Genomic DNA, 22,934 nt, shown 5'->3' on the forward strand with positions numbered 1-22,934 from the left:
TGGGTAACCTGTTTCAATGTGCGCCACCCTCATTGTAAAATACTTCTTTCTTATATCAAATCTAAATTGACCCTCTTTTAGTTAAAAAACAATTAACCCTTGTCCTATAACCAAATCATCAAAAATCCATCAATCAAAAGCAGTGACTTTCTTAGATTCTTTTTGAGTGTCATCATATTATCCACCAGGTCATTAATGATTTGTTGAAAACAAAAGTCTGTGTTACACCCTATGGTCTCCCTAACACTGATTCTGCCTTACCACGAGCTGTGGTTCTACTCGGTGTTTCTAGTATCAGCCCCATCAGCCACACTTTAGATGTGTTTAAAACATCCCTAAATTTTATACCCTAAAGAATAATGTGGGTCTTTGCTAGCTTTTTTCGTCTCTGAGTATAGAATCCATCAAGGGATTCACAGAATACAGTATCTTGTGGTGGAAGGAACCCACAAGTATTGTGAAAGTCCAAATCCTGGGCCTGCACAGGACACCCCAAGAATCACATCAAGTGTCTGAGAGTGTTGTCCAAATGTTTCTTGAACTCTGTCAGGCTGGTACTGTGACCACTTCCCTGGGCAGCCTCTTCCAGTGCCCAAACACTCTCTGGATGAAGAACCTTTTCCTAGTATCTAATCTCATCTTCCTGACACAACTTCATGTCATTCCCTTAGGTCCTGTCCCTGGTGACCAGAAGAAGATCAGTGTCTGCCCCTCCTCTTCTTCTTGTGAGGAAGCTGTAGACTGTGATGAGGTCTCCCCATTAATTCACTTGGAGTTCCATGATGTTGCAGACCAGGTTGTATTTTAGATATGCATACATCTGTCTGTACCATTTCTTTGACCAGAAATAGGGTCTGCTCTCTCACTCCACACCAATGGAAGGACTTAGCCATTGACTTTCCTGCAGAACCTTCGTGACCACCCTAACAGATGCCTCTGAGGTGGGAAGTGCCCTTTAGTCTTCTCTAAGTGAAAATCTGATGATCTACAAAGGAGACAGAGTTAGTGTGAGGAATTGGCTACGTGAGAAAGGGCACAATAGACCCTTTGCAGTTTGCTGAGCAAGACCTTGCTCAACACCGCACGCATCTTGTGTAACAATTGAAGTTCCAGAAAGCTGCACTTAGCCTGCTTAACAACTGAGCTACCATTGAGTTCTTATTGCTGAGCTATGTGTTTTATTGCAGAGTTAGCAAGGTTAGTCTTTGGCAGTAAAACAATAAAATGCTTGTAGACAAAGAAAAAGGAGAACTGCTGACCACAGAAGAGGAACTAGGAGGGGTTAGAAATCAGCTAAGACAACGTGAACCACTTAGAATGCGCCTTTACGAATATGCATGAGCCTATTATTGATAGTATATAAGAAGCCTGTATACAATCAATAAACGAATTCCTGCTGATCACTCATATTGAGCGTCTGGATTTTCCCTCCTTCGCAACAAGTTAGCACATATGTTGTGAGGAGTTGAAGATGTTCCTGTATCATGTATATCCAAATCATTAGAAGCAATGCCACTACAGCCTTCTGTAGCAGCCTGCAAAGAGAATGGAAATGTTTCCCAGAGGCATGGAATTAGTCAGCTTTTGCAATGGGACTGCCAACCTCTGCATGCACATGTGAGTTATGCATTTCAGATCCTGCAGTAGCTGGAGACATTTCTCCTTGAATCATCAGAGAGATATCAGCCTCCTGCACTCCATTTCCCTGTTAAGCAGCAACCTAAATGTAGGTCTCCTTGCTCCATGCATTAATGAGCAGTGTTGTGTAGGTATTCCCTACCAGTATCAGCAGTCTGGTTTACAAACTGAAAATTGAAGAGCTGTGGGGGGTTCTGCTGACTTTTCTGAGTCCACTTGTCAAAACACAGACCTTCACCTCTAACTCCCACCTCCTAAGACACTTCTTATTACTCTGGCCTCTTTTTTTTTTCTGGGAATGGCTTACCTGTTCTCCATCAGTCTGCCCTGTTCATTTGCACAGAAGTGCGAAAGCTTTGCACAATGCAAGCTTTACACATGGCTGTAGTTCTTGTCTCTGTGCTTTCCCAGTCAATTCATATTTGTGTTAACTGCTGCTTCAGCCACTGTGCTTTACTCTCTTTTTAAAAATCATTTTGTATTTTCTTGTGATATCCATGTTCTTCATTTTCTTTGGCAAATGAAGGTATGCTGTAAGTGCTGAAAACCTGCTTCTTTACAAACCTGACTGCTTGAAAGATAGACTGTTGAGGTTTACTTGAGAACTGATTAACTTGTTTGGTTCAAATCAGAAATGAGTAGCCTTCTGCAACTCAAGTTACATACCAAAGCAGGCACTGCAATTACAGAAACAAATACAGATAACTGTAATTTCTAACACCAGATTCACTCTGAAAATAATTTTGAAAAATATTTTAAGATCCTGCTACCTGAGACCATTTGTCATCTTTGCATAAAACTCTGCCACAGGATATTCCTCTAACCTAGAGCAGGACTTCTGCATCTATCCCACTTAAAATTCTTAAAAGTTACACCTATGACAATTACACTCTACTAATGTACAATATTGGATTGTAGTGTTCAGCCAACCTCCTGGAATGATGTCAAATAAGAAGAGTTTCAGGAGGTTCAATCTAACTGTGTTACAATATTTAACTGTATTTGAAAGCCAGTAGGAATTCTTGTTTTAATATTAAACCTTCCAGCACTGCTAAATAGCTAGCTCTAAGCGTTTTGTGCTTTACCAGAACAAGAGCTACCAGCACTTCAAAGTTCAGTTTTGATCTGCTTTTGATGAAACTGCTGAAGCCTTCAAGCCAAGACAAAATACCTGACTTTGCTCCTGCTGCCAATGGCAAATAGGCATCAGTGCCAACAGGACTGTGCTTCAGTGCCTTCCACACCATAAAGCTAAAGACAGATTTAAAAACTGATCAGGGCAGTCCTTGCCTTTCCTAGAGGAGGACAGCACTGTTCATATGGCAGTATCTATGTTCTCATGATTATCTGAGCCCTATCTGGAAGTATCTATAGAGGCTGTATGTCTTGCTTTGAGTCCTCATACAAAAACATATTTTTACTCCTAAACCTCAATTTAAAAATCCTTAGGACAACCATCTTCTGGAGAAAAGTATGAAGGAGGAGTAAGAGGTAAAAGAAGAGTGACACTTAAATTTTGAATGGAAAATAATGCTTGTTCACTTCCTCCCTAAGTAATTTTTTTCCCAAGACATTTTATACTGTCATTAAACAATATAATCACCTAATTTGCTATGATATCACTGTTATTTAACTGGTAATTTTTTACTAGGTTATGATTGGAATTCTGCCAAAATCGTTACATGTGGGGTGGTGGAATACAAATCTTTCTGTAAAATGAACATTTCAGCTGGCATATCATCTACACTACTGATGCATGAACAAAAGTGAACTTGTCTCATGTACAGAGGATCCTTATTCTTTGGGGTCAAAGTTATCCATATTTGCTAAGCAGGGCTGTAAAATTATTTCCTACTCAGAAATTGTGCAGATACAACTGTCCTGGAGGCACCACAAACAGCTGGAACAGAGCAGAACGGAGATGAAGGCCCTACATACCCTCTAATCCACCCTTCTCAGCCAGGCTGTCACTGTTTACCCACAGCTCTGATTCTTGTGCTTAGGCAAACAGACACCAAGGCCTTCTGTTTGGTGGGCTTGGTTTTTCTTGTTTGTTTTGGTTTTTTTTTTTCATTTTAAAAGCTTTCTATTTCACTGTACACATGATAATTTTTAACTCTTAATTCCACAGAAAGGACCATAGTGTCTGGTTCAATATATGTTCATATGCAGTTCATAGCTTTCCCAGGCTCCTAGATATCATGCAAGATGTGATATTTTTAAAGATGTGAACATGAGACAAATACAGCATGCCTGTGTTTTCATTGGTAGAGCCTTCCTCTAAATCTTCTTGCTCAGAGAAAAAAAAAAGATCGATAGCTACTGTATCTTCTTTTGGGTTTTTTTGTTGTTGTTGTTTTTTTTTTACACAGCTAGCATTCTGGTTTTGCCAGATACAAATTAAAAGGGAAGGCCTCAGATCTGCTGATAATCCATCATGTTCATGTCAAAGTTTTACAAAAATATACAAGTTCTGATAGATATATCAATAGTCTGACAGACTGAAGATAGTTCCAAATTCATTAGGGAACTGTCCCATTTATGTGTAATTTTTTCTGACTAGCCAGTTTACATCATCACTTCAAACTATTTAAAATAATAAAACATTAAACTATTAAACTTTAAACTATTGTTAGTTATCACAATTGTTATCACAATTACTGTATTTCATTCTTTTAGTAAATAAATAAAACAATAAAATTTGGAAAGAATACCTGGGAAAAAAGAACATCTGATTCACCAAAAATAAAGTTTAAATATTTCTTAAAATATCATCTGTTAACCTCAACATTTTCTCGGTGATTTTAAAACTTAGTATCTAAATTCTCTTTATTTTAAATGTTTATTGCTTGTTTATGTTACCTGTATCCAGAATAAACTATTCTCAACCATTTGGGGAAATTTCTCAAAAAAATCCTGCAGTGTACTGTCTTCAATCAAATTAGTTTATCCCTTCTCTTTTCAAGTAGCGGTAGAATGAATTATGCCTAGTTTCCTTTATGAAATTCAATCATTCATTCTCAAATAGGAGCCACACCTCCTAAAACCATAATATCTTCAAAAACCAGGAGTAGCCCTGGTTGTGTTTACGCATCTCGTTTTGCATAGGCATCATCAAATTCTCAGATTGGGAACTGGTCTGTGAAATATGATTTTGATGTTCATATTGCATCAACTCTTAGTCATTCTTAAAGTTTTCTATGTTCTCAAAACCACTGCAATTAATTCAGGTATGATACGGAGAAGAGACTACATCTGCAGAGCTTAAAATAATTTCTCATTACCTCAATTGCATATTTTCAATGAATACTGGAATTACTAAAGAAACCCATTGGCAAATCTGCTCTGTATTATTGACAACAACATACAAAACCCTTTGAGTGAGTTATTACAACAAATCATGTCAGATAAGGATGTTATAGAGTTAGAGAAGAGAAAAACAAGACTGGTGTAAATTCTGAGTTTTAATTTTGTTAAAAATAATTCATTTCAGACTAGAGCAAAACATATAATCTTCAAATGTCTGGTAAAACATCACTTTTTAGTAGCAAATGTGACCTCTAGTATAACATTATCTTCTCTGATATACTGTGATATGATATGCAGCTGGCGCTAACACAACCCAAATATTTGCAAGAAAAAGTTATTTTTTTTATTTTCTGATTATCAAGATTTCCATTTGTTAAGCAGTTAAAAAATAAGTTTGTGTTTCACAACTCTCATAAAAATGTGTATGATATCGTAAATTTCTTTTTGAGTAGCATAATTCTAGAAACTGGTCTGTTGAAACCTTACATGTTTCAACAGGATACAGGATAAGCAGTGACCTTTCCAAGTGAAATGCAAGTTGCCAAACAATCACAATCGTCAAATCATCCAGTGGAACATCCATTAAGTTCATCTTCAATCAGACTTCCTAAGAAGTGTTTTTTCTGCATCTGGACTGCTACCTTTTGACCTTGGTCAGCAGCCAATTCTGCTCACTAACCTTTACACCGTGTTAACTATTCCCTTTTCCCACCTGATCTCATTAGAAGCAACTTTCTTCCTGTTTTTTAAGAGAAATAGGAAATCTGCTCATCCAGTCTGATGCAGTCCAAGACACTCACTGCCAATAAAATAATCAAGCTGCAAAATGTTAGGGAAATTGTAAAAGGTCAAGAACAACATTACAGAAAATATGAAGTGATGGAAAGTAAGAAAAATAATGGAACCCTGATAATTAAACAGCGTTATGGAGCTATTCTCACTTTTCTTTGTCCTTTTCCATTATATACCTGCTGAGTGAGATGCAGTAATTTAGAATCAAATGCTGTTTTCAAGGATAATATATCCGTAGTCTGTTGCAATAGATTAAACTGACCTTTTGGAGAAATCACCGAACTTCTGCAGCCTACAAAAAAACCCTGCAAATCTCCAAATGCAAAACAAGAGGCAGATATATACCTTCCCCATAAAAGGGGCTCCTATGTATGCCTTCTTCTCCCACAGCATCGCAAGGACTAACCCCTAATTGTGACCCCCCAGTCCTCAGCTCCCGGGCAGTGCTGAGCTGGCTGTTCTCTGGCCAGAGCACCTTGCAGCCTCTCCACAGGCCTGCTCCCTCCCCATGCATGGGTTCTGCTTTCACCATCCTGTGGAGTCAGCAGCTGCCACTGACAGGTCTCGCTGGCTTCCCTTTAATTTCTTATGGTTTTCAGGGAACTGGCTGGCATAGAAAATTAGTTTTTCCTTAGCTAAAGTTTATCATGCAATCCAGTTCTTCCCCATAAGTGAAGTGTAGCGTAGTCACTGGCTTTGATTCTTCTGAGAGTAATAACATTTATTTAATCTTTTTAACTTCCTTGTTAAGGATTTTTTCAGACTATCCCTTTTTATCTCTTTTCCTAGTATAGAAAGGGAGTGTATTTGAATTCTTGGATTTTTTTTCACATAGATGAAATACAATTTTCTCTACAGTTTTTCCTGTTACAATTAACTAATTCTCTATCACCACAGATATGATGCTATAATGTTCCAGTTATAAATTTCAGTGACCAAACAGGTCAATGAGTACAGATCTGTATAGAAAACAAGAAGTAAAAATTATTCCTATCAACATCATTGTTTCAGAAATAACATCTTGTAGCAGAGGGAATAGCACTACAGAAGATGGGAATTACATTAATTAAATGAACTTTAGATAGCAGTCATGAATCACTCAGTATCTCTATTTAGGTGAGTTAAGATATGAAACATCTAAAAACCCAGACGTAATAAAAAGTATTTTGTAAAATAAAGTATGTTTAACAGATATGCAGAAAGTAGAAATTATACAGATAAAAGTATTATTGCAAACTCAGCTGGATCTGTTGACCTATGGGAAAACTAATTGCAGGAAGACGATTTATTAATATTTGAAACAACAGAGCATGAAGCAAAGATGTCCTGGAAAACAGCCCTGCAGCAGTAGTAAGATGAACTGGAGGATTTATAGCTGGCAAGACAGATGTCAGTTACTTGCTTATAAAAACTGTTTATTTTAATGTGTTTCCGTCACACTACACTTTCGCAGTTGCATTTCTGGAAGAGCAGCTGTTGCTGTTGAGTGGGCATCCAGCAGCACTGACTCTACCATTTCACTGTGCTTCACCTGCCTCTCATGTTCTCAGCCTCCACACGCACCTTCCCTGCACGAACTCCTACCCCAACACATGAATTTACCCTCCTGGTTACCAATTTCCTCTGTCACAACTGGGCCACCTCTTGTAAAGACCTGAATTTGGTGAAGCCAGTGCCTAAAATAAGTTTTCCCTGACCCACCCTGTCCCTGAGAAGCATGCACCTGCACACATGCTAAGTGGCAACTTGCATTAGTGGTAATCTGCTCTACTTTATGTCTTTTCCAGTGGAGCAGCTCTTTTAAGGGAAGTGATCTGTTTGCTGTGCTCAGCAGGTGCTTTTGCAGTTGAATTTTTTGCTGTTTTTGCAGTTGATTTTTTTGCTGTTTTTGCAGCTCGAACCTTACAAAGCAGTATAGGGAGGTGTAAGCTGCCTGCTGTAATACCCATCCAGTAATAACCACCCAAGTTAGGGAGCTGGAGAGAAAGCTGTGAGGGCTAGTCAGAGCCCAGCATATCTTTGGGGTAACTTCACGTCTCGGAAACCTGCTTACTAAGAGATGTATTGCCTCTTGCTGCTTCTGGGAGCTCACAGACACCCCTTAGAGCTGTCCTGTGTCCCGATCTGAGGTGCTGGGCTACTTTATGTACTGCAAAGGTCATGCAAGTGCTTCATGTCAACATCCTAGGTTCTCTGGACCAAGGTATTGGATAGCAACAGCTAGTGCTCAGAGAAGTAAATCCTTTGTTGAACCTAGATTGATACCTGTCAGACATACTATTCTTTAGTGCTACCTTATCTTGGCAAGTCAGAGAGAAAAGGTGAGATGACATGGCCCCTCAAAGAACAGCAGTTTTTACTTATGCCCATTCCCCTCCCATGTCAATGTCTGCATGTATACAAAGCATATTTTCCCTTCAAACTTTTAATGGGGATTTCTGAACAGCATTTTTTTGGTTGTTGGTTGTTTTTCTTTTAAAGTCAAATTTAACAAATCCAGGTCTCATTCATAAGCAGTGAAGTGTATAAACCGCTGCAAATCATGCCATGAACGTAGCAAGCCAAGTTTACACTCTGGAGATTGCGGCAAAGGGATGGTTCAGAAAGTTTCTGCTTCCTTCCTTAAAGTAGGTAGAAGGTTACAAATTAATCTCAAAAGGGTTTATAAGTCTCTCAAAGAGTTACTGAGTAAGTTAGAACTGCCTGCTTTTCTTAATTGTTTAAGGGCCAGTTGGTCCTGTAGTATATAAGGTACCCATACATGAAGATGAGAAGCACAGCAGAGAGAGCCAGCAAACAAACAGCAGACAGGAACAAAGTGCTGTGTCTTCTGCAGAAGATGCCAAAATGTCTTTTTACTTTGATTCGTCTTTTTATGCTCTTACTCAGCTTCTCCACTCTTTGCTTGGGAGTACTTTGCATGTCCACAGATTCCTCTATGTGCAGATGTGGAAAAAACAAGATGGTATTTTATTGCCTGTTAGCTTTGGGGCTCTTTCTCCTTGTTACTGGCATTTTCTGGAGCACTTTCCATGAAGCCCTGAAATACAGGGCCCTTGGCATCTTCATTCGAAATCCCAGCCACAGAGAACTACATGTCTGCACCATAGACAGGTATGTGTTGCAGATGAATTGGGAGGGAGGGAGGGATGCTATTTTTAAAACATACTGTGAGAAGAAAGAAGCAATACAAGACTTTTACAAGATGCAAATCATGTAGCCATTTTATTATATTTCTGTGGAGAGAACTGTAGTCTGAATTTTTATTTGCTAGAGCAAGCAGCAATGTGCAAACAGCCATTCATGCAAACAATACGTAAGGTAGCATATACCGCATGAAAGAGAGAAAGATTAGGAGTTTCCAAAGCTTCCAAAGTCATGCATGGAGGCAGCAGGTGGAGTTACACCAACCTCACTCAGGAGCATCCTGAGTTCCATCTCAGCAGACAATTTAAGATGCTGCTATGGGGTAGATGCTCATGTTGGTTATCAGAGTTGAAGTATGCAGGGGGCCTCAGCTCATTCATTATATGGCTCCTGCTTAAATTTTCTTGTCTAATTGTCCCCCCTATTTGAAAATCTCAAGAAATCCAACCAGGCCAAGTGCAAGGTCCTGCACATCTGTTGGCACACATTCAAGTACAAACGCAGGCTGGGCAGAGAATGGTTTGAGAGCAGTCGTGGGGAGAAGAGCTTGGGTGGGTTTGTTGATGAGTAGCTCAATGTGACCCAGCAATGTGCACTTGCAGCCCAGAAAGCCAAACGTGTCCTGGGCTGCATCCAAAGAAGTGTGGCCAACAGGCTGAGGGAAGGGGTTCTGTTCCTCTGCTGTGTCTTTGTGAGTCCCCATCTGGAACACCGCGTCCAGGTCTGCGGTCCTTGGCACAGGAAGGGCATGGACCTGCTGGAGTGGATCCGGAGGAGGGCCATGAACATGATCAGGGGAATGAGACACCTCTCGTATGATGACAGGCTGAGAGAGTTGGAGCTATTCAGCTCAGAGAAGGTTCCGGTGAGACCACAGCACCCTGTGTACAGGAAGGGAACTTACAGGAAAGATGGAGAGGGACTTTAAAAGGAACATGTGGTGACAGGACAAGGGGGAATGGTTTCAAGTAGAGAAAGGTTATGTTTAGATTAGATACTAGGAAAAAAATGCTTTACTGTGAGGGCAATGAGGCACTGGAGCAGGTTGCCCAGAGAAACTGTGGCTGCCCCATCCCTGGAATTGTTCAAGGCCAGGTTGGATGGACAGCCTGGTCTACTGGAAGGTGCCTGCGCCCATAGCAGGACCTAAATGATCATTAAGGTCCCTTCCAACCCAAAACATTCTGTGACCCTATGATTTTGTTTCTTAACAAAGTCTGATGCTTTGAGAGAGAGAGTTTCTTAAACTGATTGGCACTAGGCCTGGCAAAACTCTTTAACAGGGTCACTGGATACAAATTACTTTTCCTGTACTGTTGTGGAAACCACACTAGAAACACTGACAATGGGTGCTCTAAAAGAACTATAAAAACAACATTCAGCAAATTTTGGTTAGATAAGCACAGACAGACCAATTTTATTTTAAAACTGTGGAAAACAATGGTTATTGTAATAATAAATAACTTTGAACACTGATCTCATTCTTCTTCCAAATTAAACTCTTCTCAGGCACTTGTTGAAATACTCACAAGCATGAGTATTTGTATGCCATGGTTGGGAATTTTCATGGGGAAGGGTTGTCTTTTTAGAATGCTGTGTTTTAATAAAATATTTTGTACCAAGACAAGGGAAATGATTCCAGTTGTGCCTACTTTTTTATATTAATATAATCCATTGCTCTGAACACACTTAGGTATCTGTTTACAGTTAAAGCCTCATCTAAATTTTGGAAACATAACAGAAAAAGCATCTAACCAAGCTCTGTGAGATAAATCACACTTTACCATCATGTGTTTCTTTTTGGTTTGCTTATTTTAGGCCTGACTTCTCTCCTCCCTCTTATGAAGACAGCATAGATCCTGAAAAACTTGTCTCCCCACTGTCAGTTGCCTCCACACTAAAACAGCAAGAATTCATCAATATCCCTCCGCCTCCATATAGTGAAAGCAGTGCAGAGTTTGTCAGTGAAACAAATGAGCAGGAACAGCCACCACCATACACATTCTCTGTGGAGCAGCAGCAAACAGCTGACCAAGACCCAAACCCCAGAGTGGAGTTAAATTCTCATCTATCCATGCAAGAAATCAGTTGCCAACAGGATACAGACTTCTAGAAGGCCTCAGGAAGAGCAACACCTGTCAAAACATGAGAGACAGGCAGCCAGTAAAATCCTGGATCTGTGAAGCAGGGAAAACTTGAAGAAGAGGGGAAGAAGAGCTGTGTCAGTGATCCTAATAGTACACTACTATTGATACTATCTGTAATAGTACACTACTATTTCCTGTGAAATTGCACAGGAAAAATACTGATAATTTGCAACTTAGAGTGGAGTTGGAGGGGATATGTAAAAGTGCTCAGTATTGCAGATTAGAATAAATCTCCGCAGAGATAGAAATGCTCAGGCTGTGTCTTGCAGAAGTCACCATCTCTGGCAACAGGAATTTCTTATGCTGCAAGATAAATGAAGCATCATGGTGTTCTCAATCTTGTCTTGTGCTTCATAAGGAGTTTCAGATGAAAGCTGTCATTTATGGTTTTGAAACTTTAACTGATTTGGGAAACCTCTTAGCTCAGGTTTTGTTTGAAATTTGCAGATTATTTGTTGCAACTGATTATTTTCGTATTGTATGCCTTTCAAGTTATTTGTTTTATGTGGGGGTAAAAATAACTGCTATTTTACTAGTGAATTCATGAATAAATTTTGTATTTAAAACAAATGCCTTGTATTTGCTTATATGATTTGAGGTGCCCATGATTCAGGATAAGGGCACAATAAAATAAACCACCTAGCTGCCAAACAGAGAGCTCTGGTTATACTTACAGCTCCTCAGAGGGAGCTAGCAATTGCAGGAGGAAAAATAATCTCTGACTCCTCTGAGCCAACTCTAAGAGCAGTTGCTTCTGTCACAGCTTGCTCAAGACTATGGGAACTGAAAAAGGGACCCTGTACCCTGTTTGTGACACAAGCGGCCTCATAATTACACAACACCAGAAAAAACACAGGCTTGGACTCTTCCTTCTTCAGCTACATGTATACTTCCTCCCACAAAATCACTGAGGCAAATTTGCATCCAGGCCACTGTCATCTGTAATTCCAGATTACAAGAAAAATTTCATGAGGGTCACTCAGATTTGAACTTGTAACATTTACTTTAGATGGAATTTTTCTTTTTGGGTTGGAAGGTTTGAATTAGAAGGGGCCTTTAGAGATCATTCAGTCCAAGCCCCAGTGAGCAGGTACATCTTCAATGAGATCAGGTTGGTCAGGGCACTGTCCACCCTGACCGTGAATTTTTCCAGGGATGGGGCCTATATCATCTCTCTGGATGACCTGTTCCCAGTTTTGTCACAGACCAGCAAGACAGAAAAGCTAGCACACTTTCCAGATGCTCACATACTGTAAGACTACAAGTCAAGTATAATGGCTGTACATGCAAGCCATGATGGTAGCCATGGCTAAGGCCAGGAAACTGACAGTTGCATCAGTTTTTCCTTTCAAAGAATTTCATCCTTTATGGGAAGAACATACAGTTCTTCAATGGCTGTAAGTAGAAAGGAAAAGAATGAAATCAGGTGGAAAAACTATAGAGGAAGAAAAATCCTTTCAAGACAAGTTGGGGATGAGAAATGTAGTAAAGTACCCAGAGAGAGAAAAATGAGTGCCTGAAAGAGACAGAAGATATAAACATTTTTCAAAGTGACTGAGAAGCAGCACAGCACAGAGAAGAATAAGTCAGAGGAACAACACATTATTTCCAAAACAGTTGAAGAGAGGATCTACTTGAGTGACATTGTTATGGTCTTACCTCTTAGCATTACCATACCCATCCCCCAAAACCTCTTGCATCTTTACTCCAGAGTTCCAGATTCTGAAGACAGCTGGCATTGCTCAAGTATCAGTGCAGGCATCAATCACGGCAGATGAGGCTGATTAACCAAGAGATATCCCACAGCAAAATGCTTGTCCTGTGCATGCTTAGATTATTTTTTTTCCTATGGATATCTAACTTTTCCACTAGGTGATATTAAAGCAAGACCAAATGAGTGGGAAATGGCTGGGACTACAGTTCTGGGTCATACAGAGAGCAAGTATTGCAGGAGCACCACTAAAGTTTGCTCTTGGAGCAGTTCACTATAGCAGATGCATTCAGAGCATTTCCACATAATTTATGAACAATCAGGAAGACCTAAACCTCTCTTCCTTGCTCCCAATTCCACGAGAGTCCTGCAGTGCCCCTTTTTAGCTCCGGCCCTTTGCAGATGTTGTGAGGTCATAATGGATCCAGAAATGTGAAACTGAAGATAAATGCATCTTCAACCTGCAGTATGCAATAAAGTATTTGATACAAAAAAGTTATTGAGATAAGGAGAACATTAAAGTTAATACCTAATATTTTGATACAATCTGGTTTTAAGTTTGTCTTTTCAGCTAATGAACAATTTTATTATGAATGGAAAATGGCATGGACAACGAGCTCAAAAATGTCAATCTGAAAGCAGCAAAGTTTTTAAACACTTTGCTTTTGATCATACTTAATAGCATTAAATTATCTTTGCCAAGAGTAGCAGCTGGAAATTTTACATTAAAATAAATTTTCTTTGGGTAAAGGATATGAACCAGTCAAACTAAAGCTTCAGAGCAGAACAGATTCTTTCAGTGCATTGACAAACAACTTCCTGACACTGCTGACTGAAGAGCCAATCTTGGCACTCACAACACCAGAAGAAATGCAAGGGCATGAGAAGGTTTTTGCTGCAGTGACCATGAAACAGTGAATTCAGAAATTTGAGAGGAGGGAGAACAGGTTGCAGAGAAGACTTTTAACATCTTTAGAGTTGCTTGGAAGAGTCTGGCCCTGGAGAAAAGATGAGTCTGGGACAGCTGTTTGATTCTCACAGATCACCTCCTTCACGCTCAGGAATGGTTCAACTGACATGCAGAAATCAAACAAAGGCAGCAAAAGGCCTGCATGGATAGCCAGAGAGCTCCTGACTAAACTCAGATATAAACAGGAAATGTATGATAAGTGGAAGCAGGGACAGTACAATTAGGAGGAATACAGAGCACTGTCCAATCATGCAGGGATGAGATGAGGAAAGCCAAAGCCCACCTGGAGTTGAATGAGGTGATGTTGTGGTTTAAGACCAGCTGGAAAATAAGCTCCTAGCAGCCACTTCCTTTTCCCCCATCCTCTCCAGTGAGAAAGGGACAAAAAAGGCAGAGATTATGGGTTGAGACAACAATTTACTGGAAAAATAGTAATGAGATAAGGAAAACAAACAGTAACAGCAACAATAGTAATAATAACAATGTAGAAAAGAGAGAGATTACATGCAAAAAATGCTTATGGAAGTCCAACCACCCCATTTTTACCATGGCCAGTGACATGCAGCATTTTCTGAGACAAAAGAGAAAAATAGCAGATGTTACCGCAGCCCTGGTAGCCACACAGCTTTTCCCAAGACAAAGGAGACAAGGGTGGACATTACCACAGCCAGCATGGGCCTTTTTATCCCAAGCCTGAGACGACGGAAAAAAATTATGGACGGGCCCCCCAGCCAGACCATCTGCACCTCTCTGCCCAGACCACACCAACTGCACCCCTCTGTCCGGTGCTTTGCTCCCACAGGTAAAGAGAGAACAAAAATGTCTATGCTCCCACTCTGCCGTTTCTTCCATCCAAAGCTGTGTTCCACAGCGATGTCATGAGTCATATAGAATAAATCACCTGTGCACATCCATATGGCTCCAGTCTCCATGCCCTTCCCACACCCCCATCCCAGCAAATGCAAAAGTAACTCTGTCCTGGCCAAAACTAGGACAGGTGAGAAATGTGAAGCGTAATGGGAAAAGTTTCTAGAGCTACACGAGTTAAAAGAGGGCATAGAAAAGCCTTAGGTGCTCAATGCTTTCTCTGCTTCCATCTTTACTGGTAAAAGCGGCCTCAGGAATCATAGGCCTTTGAGACTAGAGGAGAAATATGGAGTGAGGAAGACTTACCTTGGATGGAGCAAGGAAAGGTCAGGGACCACTTGAGAAAACAGGACATACACAAATCCATGGAATGACTTAGGATGGCATGCACAGAGGTGAAGAAGCTGACTCATGCCATTGCAAGCTACCCTCTATTGCCTTTGGAAGATTGTGGGTGATTGGGAGTGGTCCCTGAGGTAAGAGAGCAAGTATCACTCCTGTCTTCAAGACAAGGAGGATCTGGGTAGTTACAGGCTGGCCAGCCTCACCTTAGTTCCTGGGGAGGTGATGGAGTAGCCAATGCTGGAAACCCTTGCCAAAGCTATGACAAAATCCTTGCCAAAGCCAAGGACAAGAAGGTAATTAGGATCAGGAAGGATTTATGAAAGGCAAATAGTGCTTAACCAACTTGATGACCTTCTGTAATGAGATGACTCATTTGGTGGATGACGGGAGAGCAGTGAATACTGCTTGCCTCGCCTTTAGTAAGGCTTTTGACACCATCTCCAAAAACATTTTCATAGACTGGTAAAACATAACTTAGGTAAGAGGACAGTGAGGTGGATTTGAAAAGCAGCTATGCAGCCAGCTGCTGTGATCACTGCTCCAAAGTCCATCTGGTGGCCAGTTACCAGCAGTGTCACTCAGGGGTCAATATGGGAGCCAATACTGGCATCATCTGGATCATGGGGTGGGGCACATCTTCAGCAGTTTTGCAGATGATACAACACTGGAAGGAGCAGCTGGCAATCCAAGCGAATGTGCTGCCATTCAGAGGAACCTGAAAAGGCTGGACAAATAGCCCAACAGGAACCTCATGAAGTTCAAAAAAGGGAAGTGCTGCCCTTGTGGATGAACAAACCCAGGCACCAACACATGCTAGGGCCAGTGGGCTGGAAAACAGCTCTGCAGAGAAGGATCTGGGGGTCACATGCCGAACAAAAAGTTGTCAACTCAGCAGCAACTCACCTGCACAGCAAAGACAGCAAATGACATCCTGGGTTGCATCAGGAAAAACAGTAGCAGCAGGTGAAGGAAGGAAGGTGATCCTTCCCCTCTGCTCAGCACTGGTAAAGATACATCTGGAGTGCTTAGGGCCAGGTCTGAGCTTCCCAAGCACAAAACAGACATGGACATTGCAGAGTACCTCCAGCAAAGGGCCACAAAGAAAAAGGGACTGGAACATCTGTCGTATGACGAGACACTGAGAGAGCTGGGAGTGTTTAGTTTGGAGAAGAGAAGGATCTTCCTGATTTCTAGAAATACTTGATGAGAAAGGAAGAACTATATGGACTCAGGCTCAGTAACAGGATAAGAGGCAATGGGCACAAACTGAATCATCTGGACACTCAAGAAGGTTTTGTGTATTGGGTTTTTTGTTGGGTTTTTTTGGTTTTTTTCACTATGGGAGCAGTCAACCACTTGAACAGTTTGCCCAGAGAAGTTATGGCATCTCAGCCTTTTGAGATAATCAAAACCAACTAGACATGGTCCTGGGCAGCCTCCTCTACCTGACTCTCCTATGAGCTGGGACACAGACTAGGTGATTTTAGTCCTGATGAACTGGATGGCCCCTTGCTGGGGTTTTAAGAGTTCTCCTAGGTTTTTTCCTGTTAAAGGAATTTTCCCCATACGTGTTGCTAGGGGGACAAATTGCTGGGTACTTAAGAAAAACAAAGACCTAACGACTGAGTAAGGGGTGCATCTGGCTACTCTTTTGTTTCACCTGGGTGTGTGGACAGTCGGTCCCAGCATTTGGAGGGCGGAAAGGGAGGCTGCTTTCTTCGGCTGCTTTTTCCTTCTGCCAGAGAAACCCCAGGATCCCAAGCTCGCCTTCCCTGCCCCGCTGGGAGCCAGGCCGTGGCTGCCCTGCCCCGACCGTTGCTTTGAGCCTTTGCTACGTTGTAGCCGTGCTCGCCCTGCCTGCCCAGACCTCCAGGGGGTTCCCACCGCAGCTCCGCAGTTTGGATATACCTGGTCTGCCACCTGGGATTTGTGCTCGTCCCTGCTGTTCCAGCCTGCTGCTCCCGAGGGTCCAGCCGGACACCGGGATCAGCTGCCCAGGGGTTTGTGAAGCCTTTGTCCCATCCCTTCCCGGGATCCCAGGGCCCCAGAGCAGCTGCATGCTCCCCGAGCTCGCTCCGGAGCGCCCCCTGCAGCCGCGGGGGAACCATCGCACCTGCCCTGCTCACCGGGAGCCGCCAGCGCCCCTGCCGGCTGCGAGCGGAACTGCACCCGAGGGGAAAGGGCCCGACAGCCGAGAAGGCTGGGACTGGGTTTGGGATTGTTTGCTGTTACTGCCATGGTTATTGCTGTTTGTTTGACTGGTTATACACATATAGATATATAATAGTAAAGAACTCTTATTCCTATTTCCCATATCTTTGCCTAAAGGCCCTTGATTTCAAAATTATAATAACTCGGAGGGAAAGGGGTTACATCTGCCATTCCAAGGGAGGCTCCTGCCTTCCTTAGCAGACACCTGTCTTTCAAACCAAGACACCCCTTCCTACCTTGAGGATTCTGTGATCCTGTGGTTCAGATGAGTAGTATATTGCCTTCCAAATTGTCTCTGAACAGAGAAAAGCTGAGGTTTTGGGAAAGAGAATTGTCCAAGTAAATGTTAATGCAATCACAGCTGAGTAATACAGGAAATCTTGCAACTTCCAGACTTGAGGAAGCTGATAATTAAACAATAGCACAAAAGGGTGTGGGTCTCTGTCACAGTGCCTAGACACTGTGATAAGATGAACAATATTAATAATAGTTTTCTCTCTGCTAAATGTATGATCTGTTTTTAGAAGCTTTGCATCTTTAAGTTCATATACTTTGCTTTTTTCCATGCATTCATCTCTCATGTTAATAATTAAAAGATCTAAGGAAATGCAGCACACTTTATGAGACTGCAGCTACAGTCCTCTCCCACACACATCAGGTATAAAGAGCTGTACTGAAGCCTCACAAAGTTTTATTTATCTTCTTGCAGAGAAAAACAATTAACTGGTGGAAAATACCAGTTAAATTTTATCAGTATCACCCACCACCATAAAAAAAGGGATGGTGAGTGGATTTGGGGTTAGGCTACTTCTGCAAGTCTGCTGTTTGACAGCTATTCAAAACCACACACAGGCAGCCCTTTTCTCCATTTCAGTACATAGGCACAACTAATGTTTCTGCAGCCCAGGACAAAGTCAATACAGAGATTTTTAAAACATACACTTTGTTTACAATGACTGCCTTCATGAAAGCAGACTGCCATCTACTGCAGCTCTAGTGACACCTTTAAAAGCACAAATATGTGCTTCTTCACAATATATTCTTCACAGTCCTCACCTGTTTTTCTTGAGTCTTCCCACTGTACCCTGAAGGGCACCTGGCTTCAGTACATCTTTTTAAACTACATTCTCCTCATTCCAGAAAAGCTTGGCAAATGGGATACTCCATAGTATAAACAGCTAGTTCACTATGTGGTCAAAAATCATTTCATTGTCAGAGAGTGTGCAAGAGATTTTACAAATTTTAGTGGACTGACTTTCAGAATGTTCTTTCACACAACGCAGTAATTTGAACCATCATAATCCAGAGTGTGTCTATGCTTGACCATGTGTTATCTACTAGTTAGGAGCTTATTATCCTGCTTGTAGAGAAGTTTAATCTATAATAAAGTATTAGATAAACAAGGTTTTTGTGAAGATGAATGCTCATACATTCAGAAGTAGATGTCCAAACTGTGCGAGAATGTCATAGTCATATACAAGAAAAATCTTTATAAAAAGAACTGAAGTCTTAAAAATCTCTTTTGGTTTATGGGAACACTTAATCGTAAGGTAGGACACTACGTGAGAACATTCATACCTCATTTGTTTAGAGTCAATTAAGTAATAATGTAATTGTAATAAAGGCAATTTTATTAGGATGCTTGAAAGTGCAGGGTGTCTTGTCCACAATTATATATTAAGACAGATATACAGCATTACTCTTTATTGTATACTAAGTGCCATAGCCATTTTTTGACAGAAGTGTTAAAAGAAATTGAAACAATTTCCTTTGCTGAGATATTATATAAATTGTACTAAAATTTGACAACCACAATGAATTGAAATACACTGCAAAGACGCAAGCTGCACAAAGCCACCTTGACGAATGATAGAAGTGACCACACTGTTTCCAAGGAAGCAAAGCTTTCAAGCAAATCACATGCATAAAGTGTTTGTGTTCTTTTTCAGAGCACAGTATTGTAGCTAGAACTTCTGTATCATTTCACAAGCAGAAAAATGCTGATGTCCATATCCCCAACAGCCTTCTCAGACCTATGCCGGGACATCTCTTGCACTCCCCAAATTTTTATTGCATGATCCACTGTTACCAAGAGTCTAATAGAAACCGTGTCCAGAGGGTGAATCAGACTAGTGTTTCTATTCAATTGATCAGTGTTTGTTTAATTCCCTCTCACTCACTCACTTTGTGGTAAGTGGAGCATGAGTATTCCAAACACTTAAAAAAACTTCTGTAACTCCTTCTTAAAGAATTGCTGAACTTGCAGAGAATATCCTTCAAACACAGTAAGCACCAGTATCATCTCCTGACATGAGGAATATTGCAGAAGACAGTCATACCCGACATATTGCTGGAAGGACAAAATCAGCTCTATAGCACAAAGGCCTCCTTTTGGAGGAAAACAACCAAAGAGTCAAAAAATATGGAAAATCTGAAGGCACAAATCACATTGATATGTTTTAAAAGCAGGGGTAAAAATATATGGAATAACCCCATCTTTGGGAGCAAGCGTAAGTGTGTATACACCACTGCGGTCAGTGTGCATCTGTGAGCAACAGGACAGGCTGGAGAAGAGGCATGGTGCCAGGGGAGGAAACACACCCTGTGCAGAGCTTAGTACATGGCCTTCTGACTCAGACATGCTCTGTATGCCTCTTCAGAAACCTATCAGAAGGTGATGAGAATCCCAAACAATACTCACCAAACATGTCTTTGCTTTGCAATTCCTCCCTCTCTCTCCCTAACTGAAATTTCTCCGACTTTTATCACAGCATTCAAAACCAAGCAGTTGTCATTTTCTGCTACATTACTGACAACATTTGAACATTAAGGCCTTTTTTTTTGGTTATACTGTTACCAGAAATTATGATACTGCAGGTAAAACAAATAAGTCAATATACTATTGCATTTGGAGATCAATGCAAATGATTATGCTCAATGTTATATTGAATTTTTCTTCTCACCCTACTTCTCTCCCCAAGAAAACTTTTAAAATCATACAAGGCACAAATGGCTAACAAGTCTTAACAAGGTTCTGTCTCTTCCTTGCTGTTCCTCTTTTGGCCCTGGTTTAACAATCTTCCATGGCTTCAGGTGATGACAGTGGGTCCCTTTCGGCCTGTCCTCTCATGAATCTGAGATATTTTCAGTGCAATTGCTATAAGAGGACTCAGCACAGCCTAAAAATGAAGAAATACATTGAATTACATAAAGCAGAAATATTGAAAGACATCTTACACTTATAAATCCATCTTGTAACTGTAAAATTATACAAAAATAATAGTAAATAATTTAATAATATCAAAAACGGATACAGCTCTAGTGTCTATTACTGTTATACTTGACTCAATGAAGTATCATGCTTAGTATATGCTTTGTGAAGTGTTACATTGAGTGTACCTAAGTTATGCAGAAAAGAGAAACCAGTAAATATACACTGTACTGATCACGTCTCTGTGTAACAGGAATTGTGGAGCTCTTTGAAATCTGCAGTCCAAAACAACCTAGAAATCACAGAGGTAGAATTGTTTCTATTCTGATGAGTGGAAGCCACATAGATGGTATTTTCTTCCTAAATACATTTAATAAGTGAAGCTTAGGGTCAGAAGTTACTGTAACAACTACCTTAACAGAATTCACAGATGTGTGTTTTGACTAGTACCACCACATACAATTGTATTAATAGGATAAATTCCAACAGAACAGCATGAACTTTCAGGCTACAGACCTTATAAAATGGCCATTTATATACCTGAATGGGTGACTTACAGATAACAACTACGGTAGTAACACATGAAAATCAAGTAAAAAGCTATTTTTAAAATGGCAATTGGATCTTCTTTCAGTTAGTTAAATGATTCAGAAAGATAAAATGGCAGAGCTGAGTTTTGTCTGGAAACTTCCTTTTCAGAGAATCATATATTTAGTAACCAAACTAATTCTCCAACCCCTGGAGATTTCCCCCAGCTGCCCCTTTCAAGTTAACTAATTCCAGCTTCACACACATTAGGTTTGAAAATCAAATGAAACAAAACAGTAATTCTAGAGAAATTTACAGACATCTTTTTTTATAAGCCTAATATAATCAATACTTTGAATCTGTTTCAGCCACCTAACAGTTTCTGACAGGATGAGGCGATTGCTTTATTCATGCAAACAGTCAGACAGTTATATCAAGAGTGAAGAGACTAACTGTGCAAGCAGAGTCATGGAATAACACCATGAACGCCACTGGTGTCAAGTGAGTTTATGATTAAGCTCAGTTATGCGCAAGTGTGAGCATGTTATTGTTTAAAAAGCTCCATATTTGTAGATATCTATCTACTGAATAATCATTGAAGCAGAACACAAGTCTATTAAAGTCAAACATACTTGGAGAAGATTAATATGTAGAGCACAAATTCACATCTGTGAGCAAATGCTGCAAAAGTAAATATTAAAATGTGCCAATTTATAAGGCTGGAGACTAAAGCATTTGAAGTTCTCTGGCACTCCTCTAAGTAACCTCTTCCTTATTTAATCTAAAAAGCACAGGAAAAATTAAAAAGCAACTCTACTGACCCACTTTATTGACCCTACTTTTTAGGCAACAAATGTATTCTGAATTTTAAAAAACCAAAACCACAAGCAACACTACACAATGCTGGAAAAAAACACAGAAACAAATGAGTTTATTCATTTACATAACAATTTAGCTTGCCAAATGATTCCAATTACTACTAAGTATTCTGCTTGTTGCAATCATGCTTCTCAACAGAGAAAGTCCTTATTCAATTGTCTTTTCACACTTCAATTTAATTTTTACACTTTCTTCATCCAAAAGATGTAAAAAAGGCAAGAGTGCATTATATTTGGAATGGCAAGAACAGGACAGAATGACAAGAAACAAGGACTGCATATGGCTTTTAAAAATTCCTTTACCTCTGCCATGAATAGTTTACATTTCAGTTCCAAGAGATAAATCTTAGCCAAAAATCATTTATCGCTAATATTCCTCTAGAAATACTTCTATATCTCAAGGAGATCTTTTTAAAAAGTATTCTTCAATGGTTCTGTCTACTTGAGAAATTGTACATTGACATTTCAACTCTAAATGACAATTGAAATTACTCTGTATGTTAAATAGCACATTTATCTCTTGGCAACTGTTTAGGACACATGGTATGTTACACTTTAGATAAAATTTAAGAATTGAAAACTAACAGAACTGACTTAATAATAATCTTACTTTAGCAATCACCGATAGAAGTTATATCTCTAAAAAAATAACTGGGAGGAATGATTACAAGGAAATAAATCAAGCAAGCAGATATCTAACATCAGGCAAATAAAGATTAAAAGCCTTTTGCTTGGGAATAATCTGTACCAGAGCTGCCAGACACGTATCATTCCTGCTTGGCTCATTAGCAATTTTTCTCTCTGTGATCTTGCAAGAAAATTCCATACAATGTCCTCTCTTCTAATCAAGGTCTCAGATAAGATTTGTCCCATGATACATCCAGTTTATCAAAGATTTAGGCAGGGCTAAAATGTACAGGGCTTGAAGCTTAAAAGCTCAGCATGTGCCTGTACATCCTGCAGGGCTTCTGCCAAAAGGGCTCAACACACAGCTCAGCACAGTGTGCCTGCTTTGGCCTCCCATTCCAAAAAAACCCAGAAGTCTTTGGAAAGGTTTATGCTACAGCCACCTGTCGTAAAAGTTCTGTGGTTCATCATGAAAGAAACTGAACTGACTCCGTAACTTCCACAGCACTGGTGGTGTTCAGCTGATTACTGTGAAGCACATCTTCCACAGAAA

At 40.3% G+C, this 22,934-nt stretch overlaps 2 protein-coding genes across 2 annotated transcripts in view; one reads left to right on the forward strand and one right to left on the reverse strand.

The window, feature by feature from the left end:
* Positions 1-8,432: 8,432 nt before the first annotated feature.
* On the forward strand, positions 8,433-11,603 carry TMEM252 (transmembrane protein 252). The gene is made up of 2 exons (XM_069001382.1): positions 8,433-8,853; positions 10,705-11,603. The coding sequence occupies exons 1-2, from the start codon at positions 8,501-8,503 to the stop codon at positions 10,997-10,999; spliced, it is 648 nt and encodes a 215-aa protein (XP_068857483.1). The 5' UTR covers positions 8,433-8,500; the 3' UTR covers positions 11,000-11,603.
* Positions 11,604-18,745: 7,142 nt separating this feature from the next.
* The window catches only part of PGM5 (phosphoglucomutase 5), a 75,188-nt gene continuing 70,999 nt past the window's right edge, over positions 18,746-22,934 (reverse strand). The window contains exon 11 of the mRNA XM_069001855.1: positions 18,746-20,316. Within this exon, the coding sequence (XP_068857956.1) occupies positions 20,227-20,316 (90 nt within the window). The 3' untranslated portion in view covers positions 18,746-20,226. The remainder of the gene's footprint in view (positions 20,317-22,934) is intronic.

Source organism: Aphelocoma coerulescens (assembly GCF_041296385.1).
Source record: "Aphelocoma coerulescens isolate FSJ_1873_10779 chromosome Z unlocalized genomic scaffold, UR_Acoe_1.0 ChrZ, whole genome shotgun sequence".
Taxonomy (NCBI): Eukaryota; Metazoa; Chordata; class Aves; order Passeriformes; family Corvidae; genus Aphelocoma; species Aphelocoma coerulescens.

Coding starts and splice junctions, on each gene's coding strand:
- TMEM252 (XM_069001382.1), top strand. CDS start 8,501: ATGAAGATGAGAAGCACAGCAGAGAGAGCCAGCAAACAAACAGCAGAC. Junction 8,854..10,704: donor CATGTCTGCACCATAGACAG/GTATGTGTTGCA, acceptor TGCTTATTTTAG/GCCTGACTTCTCTCCTCCCT.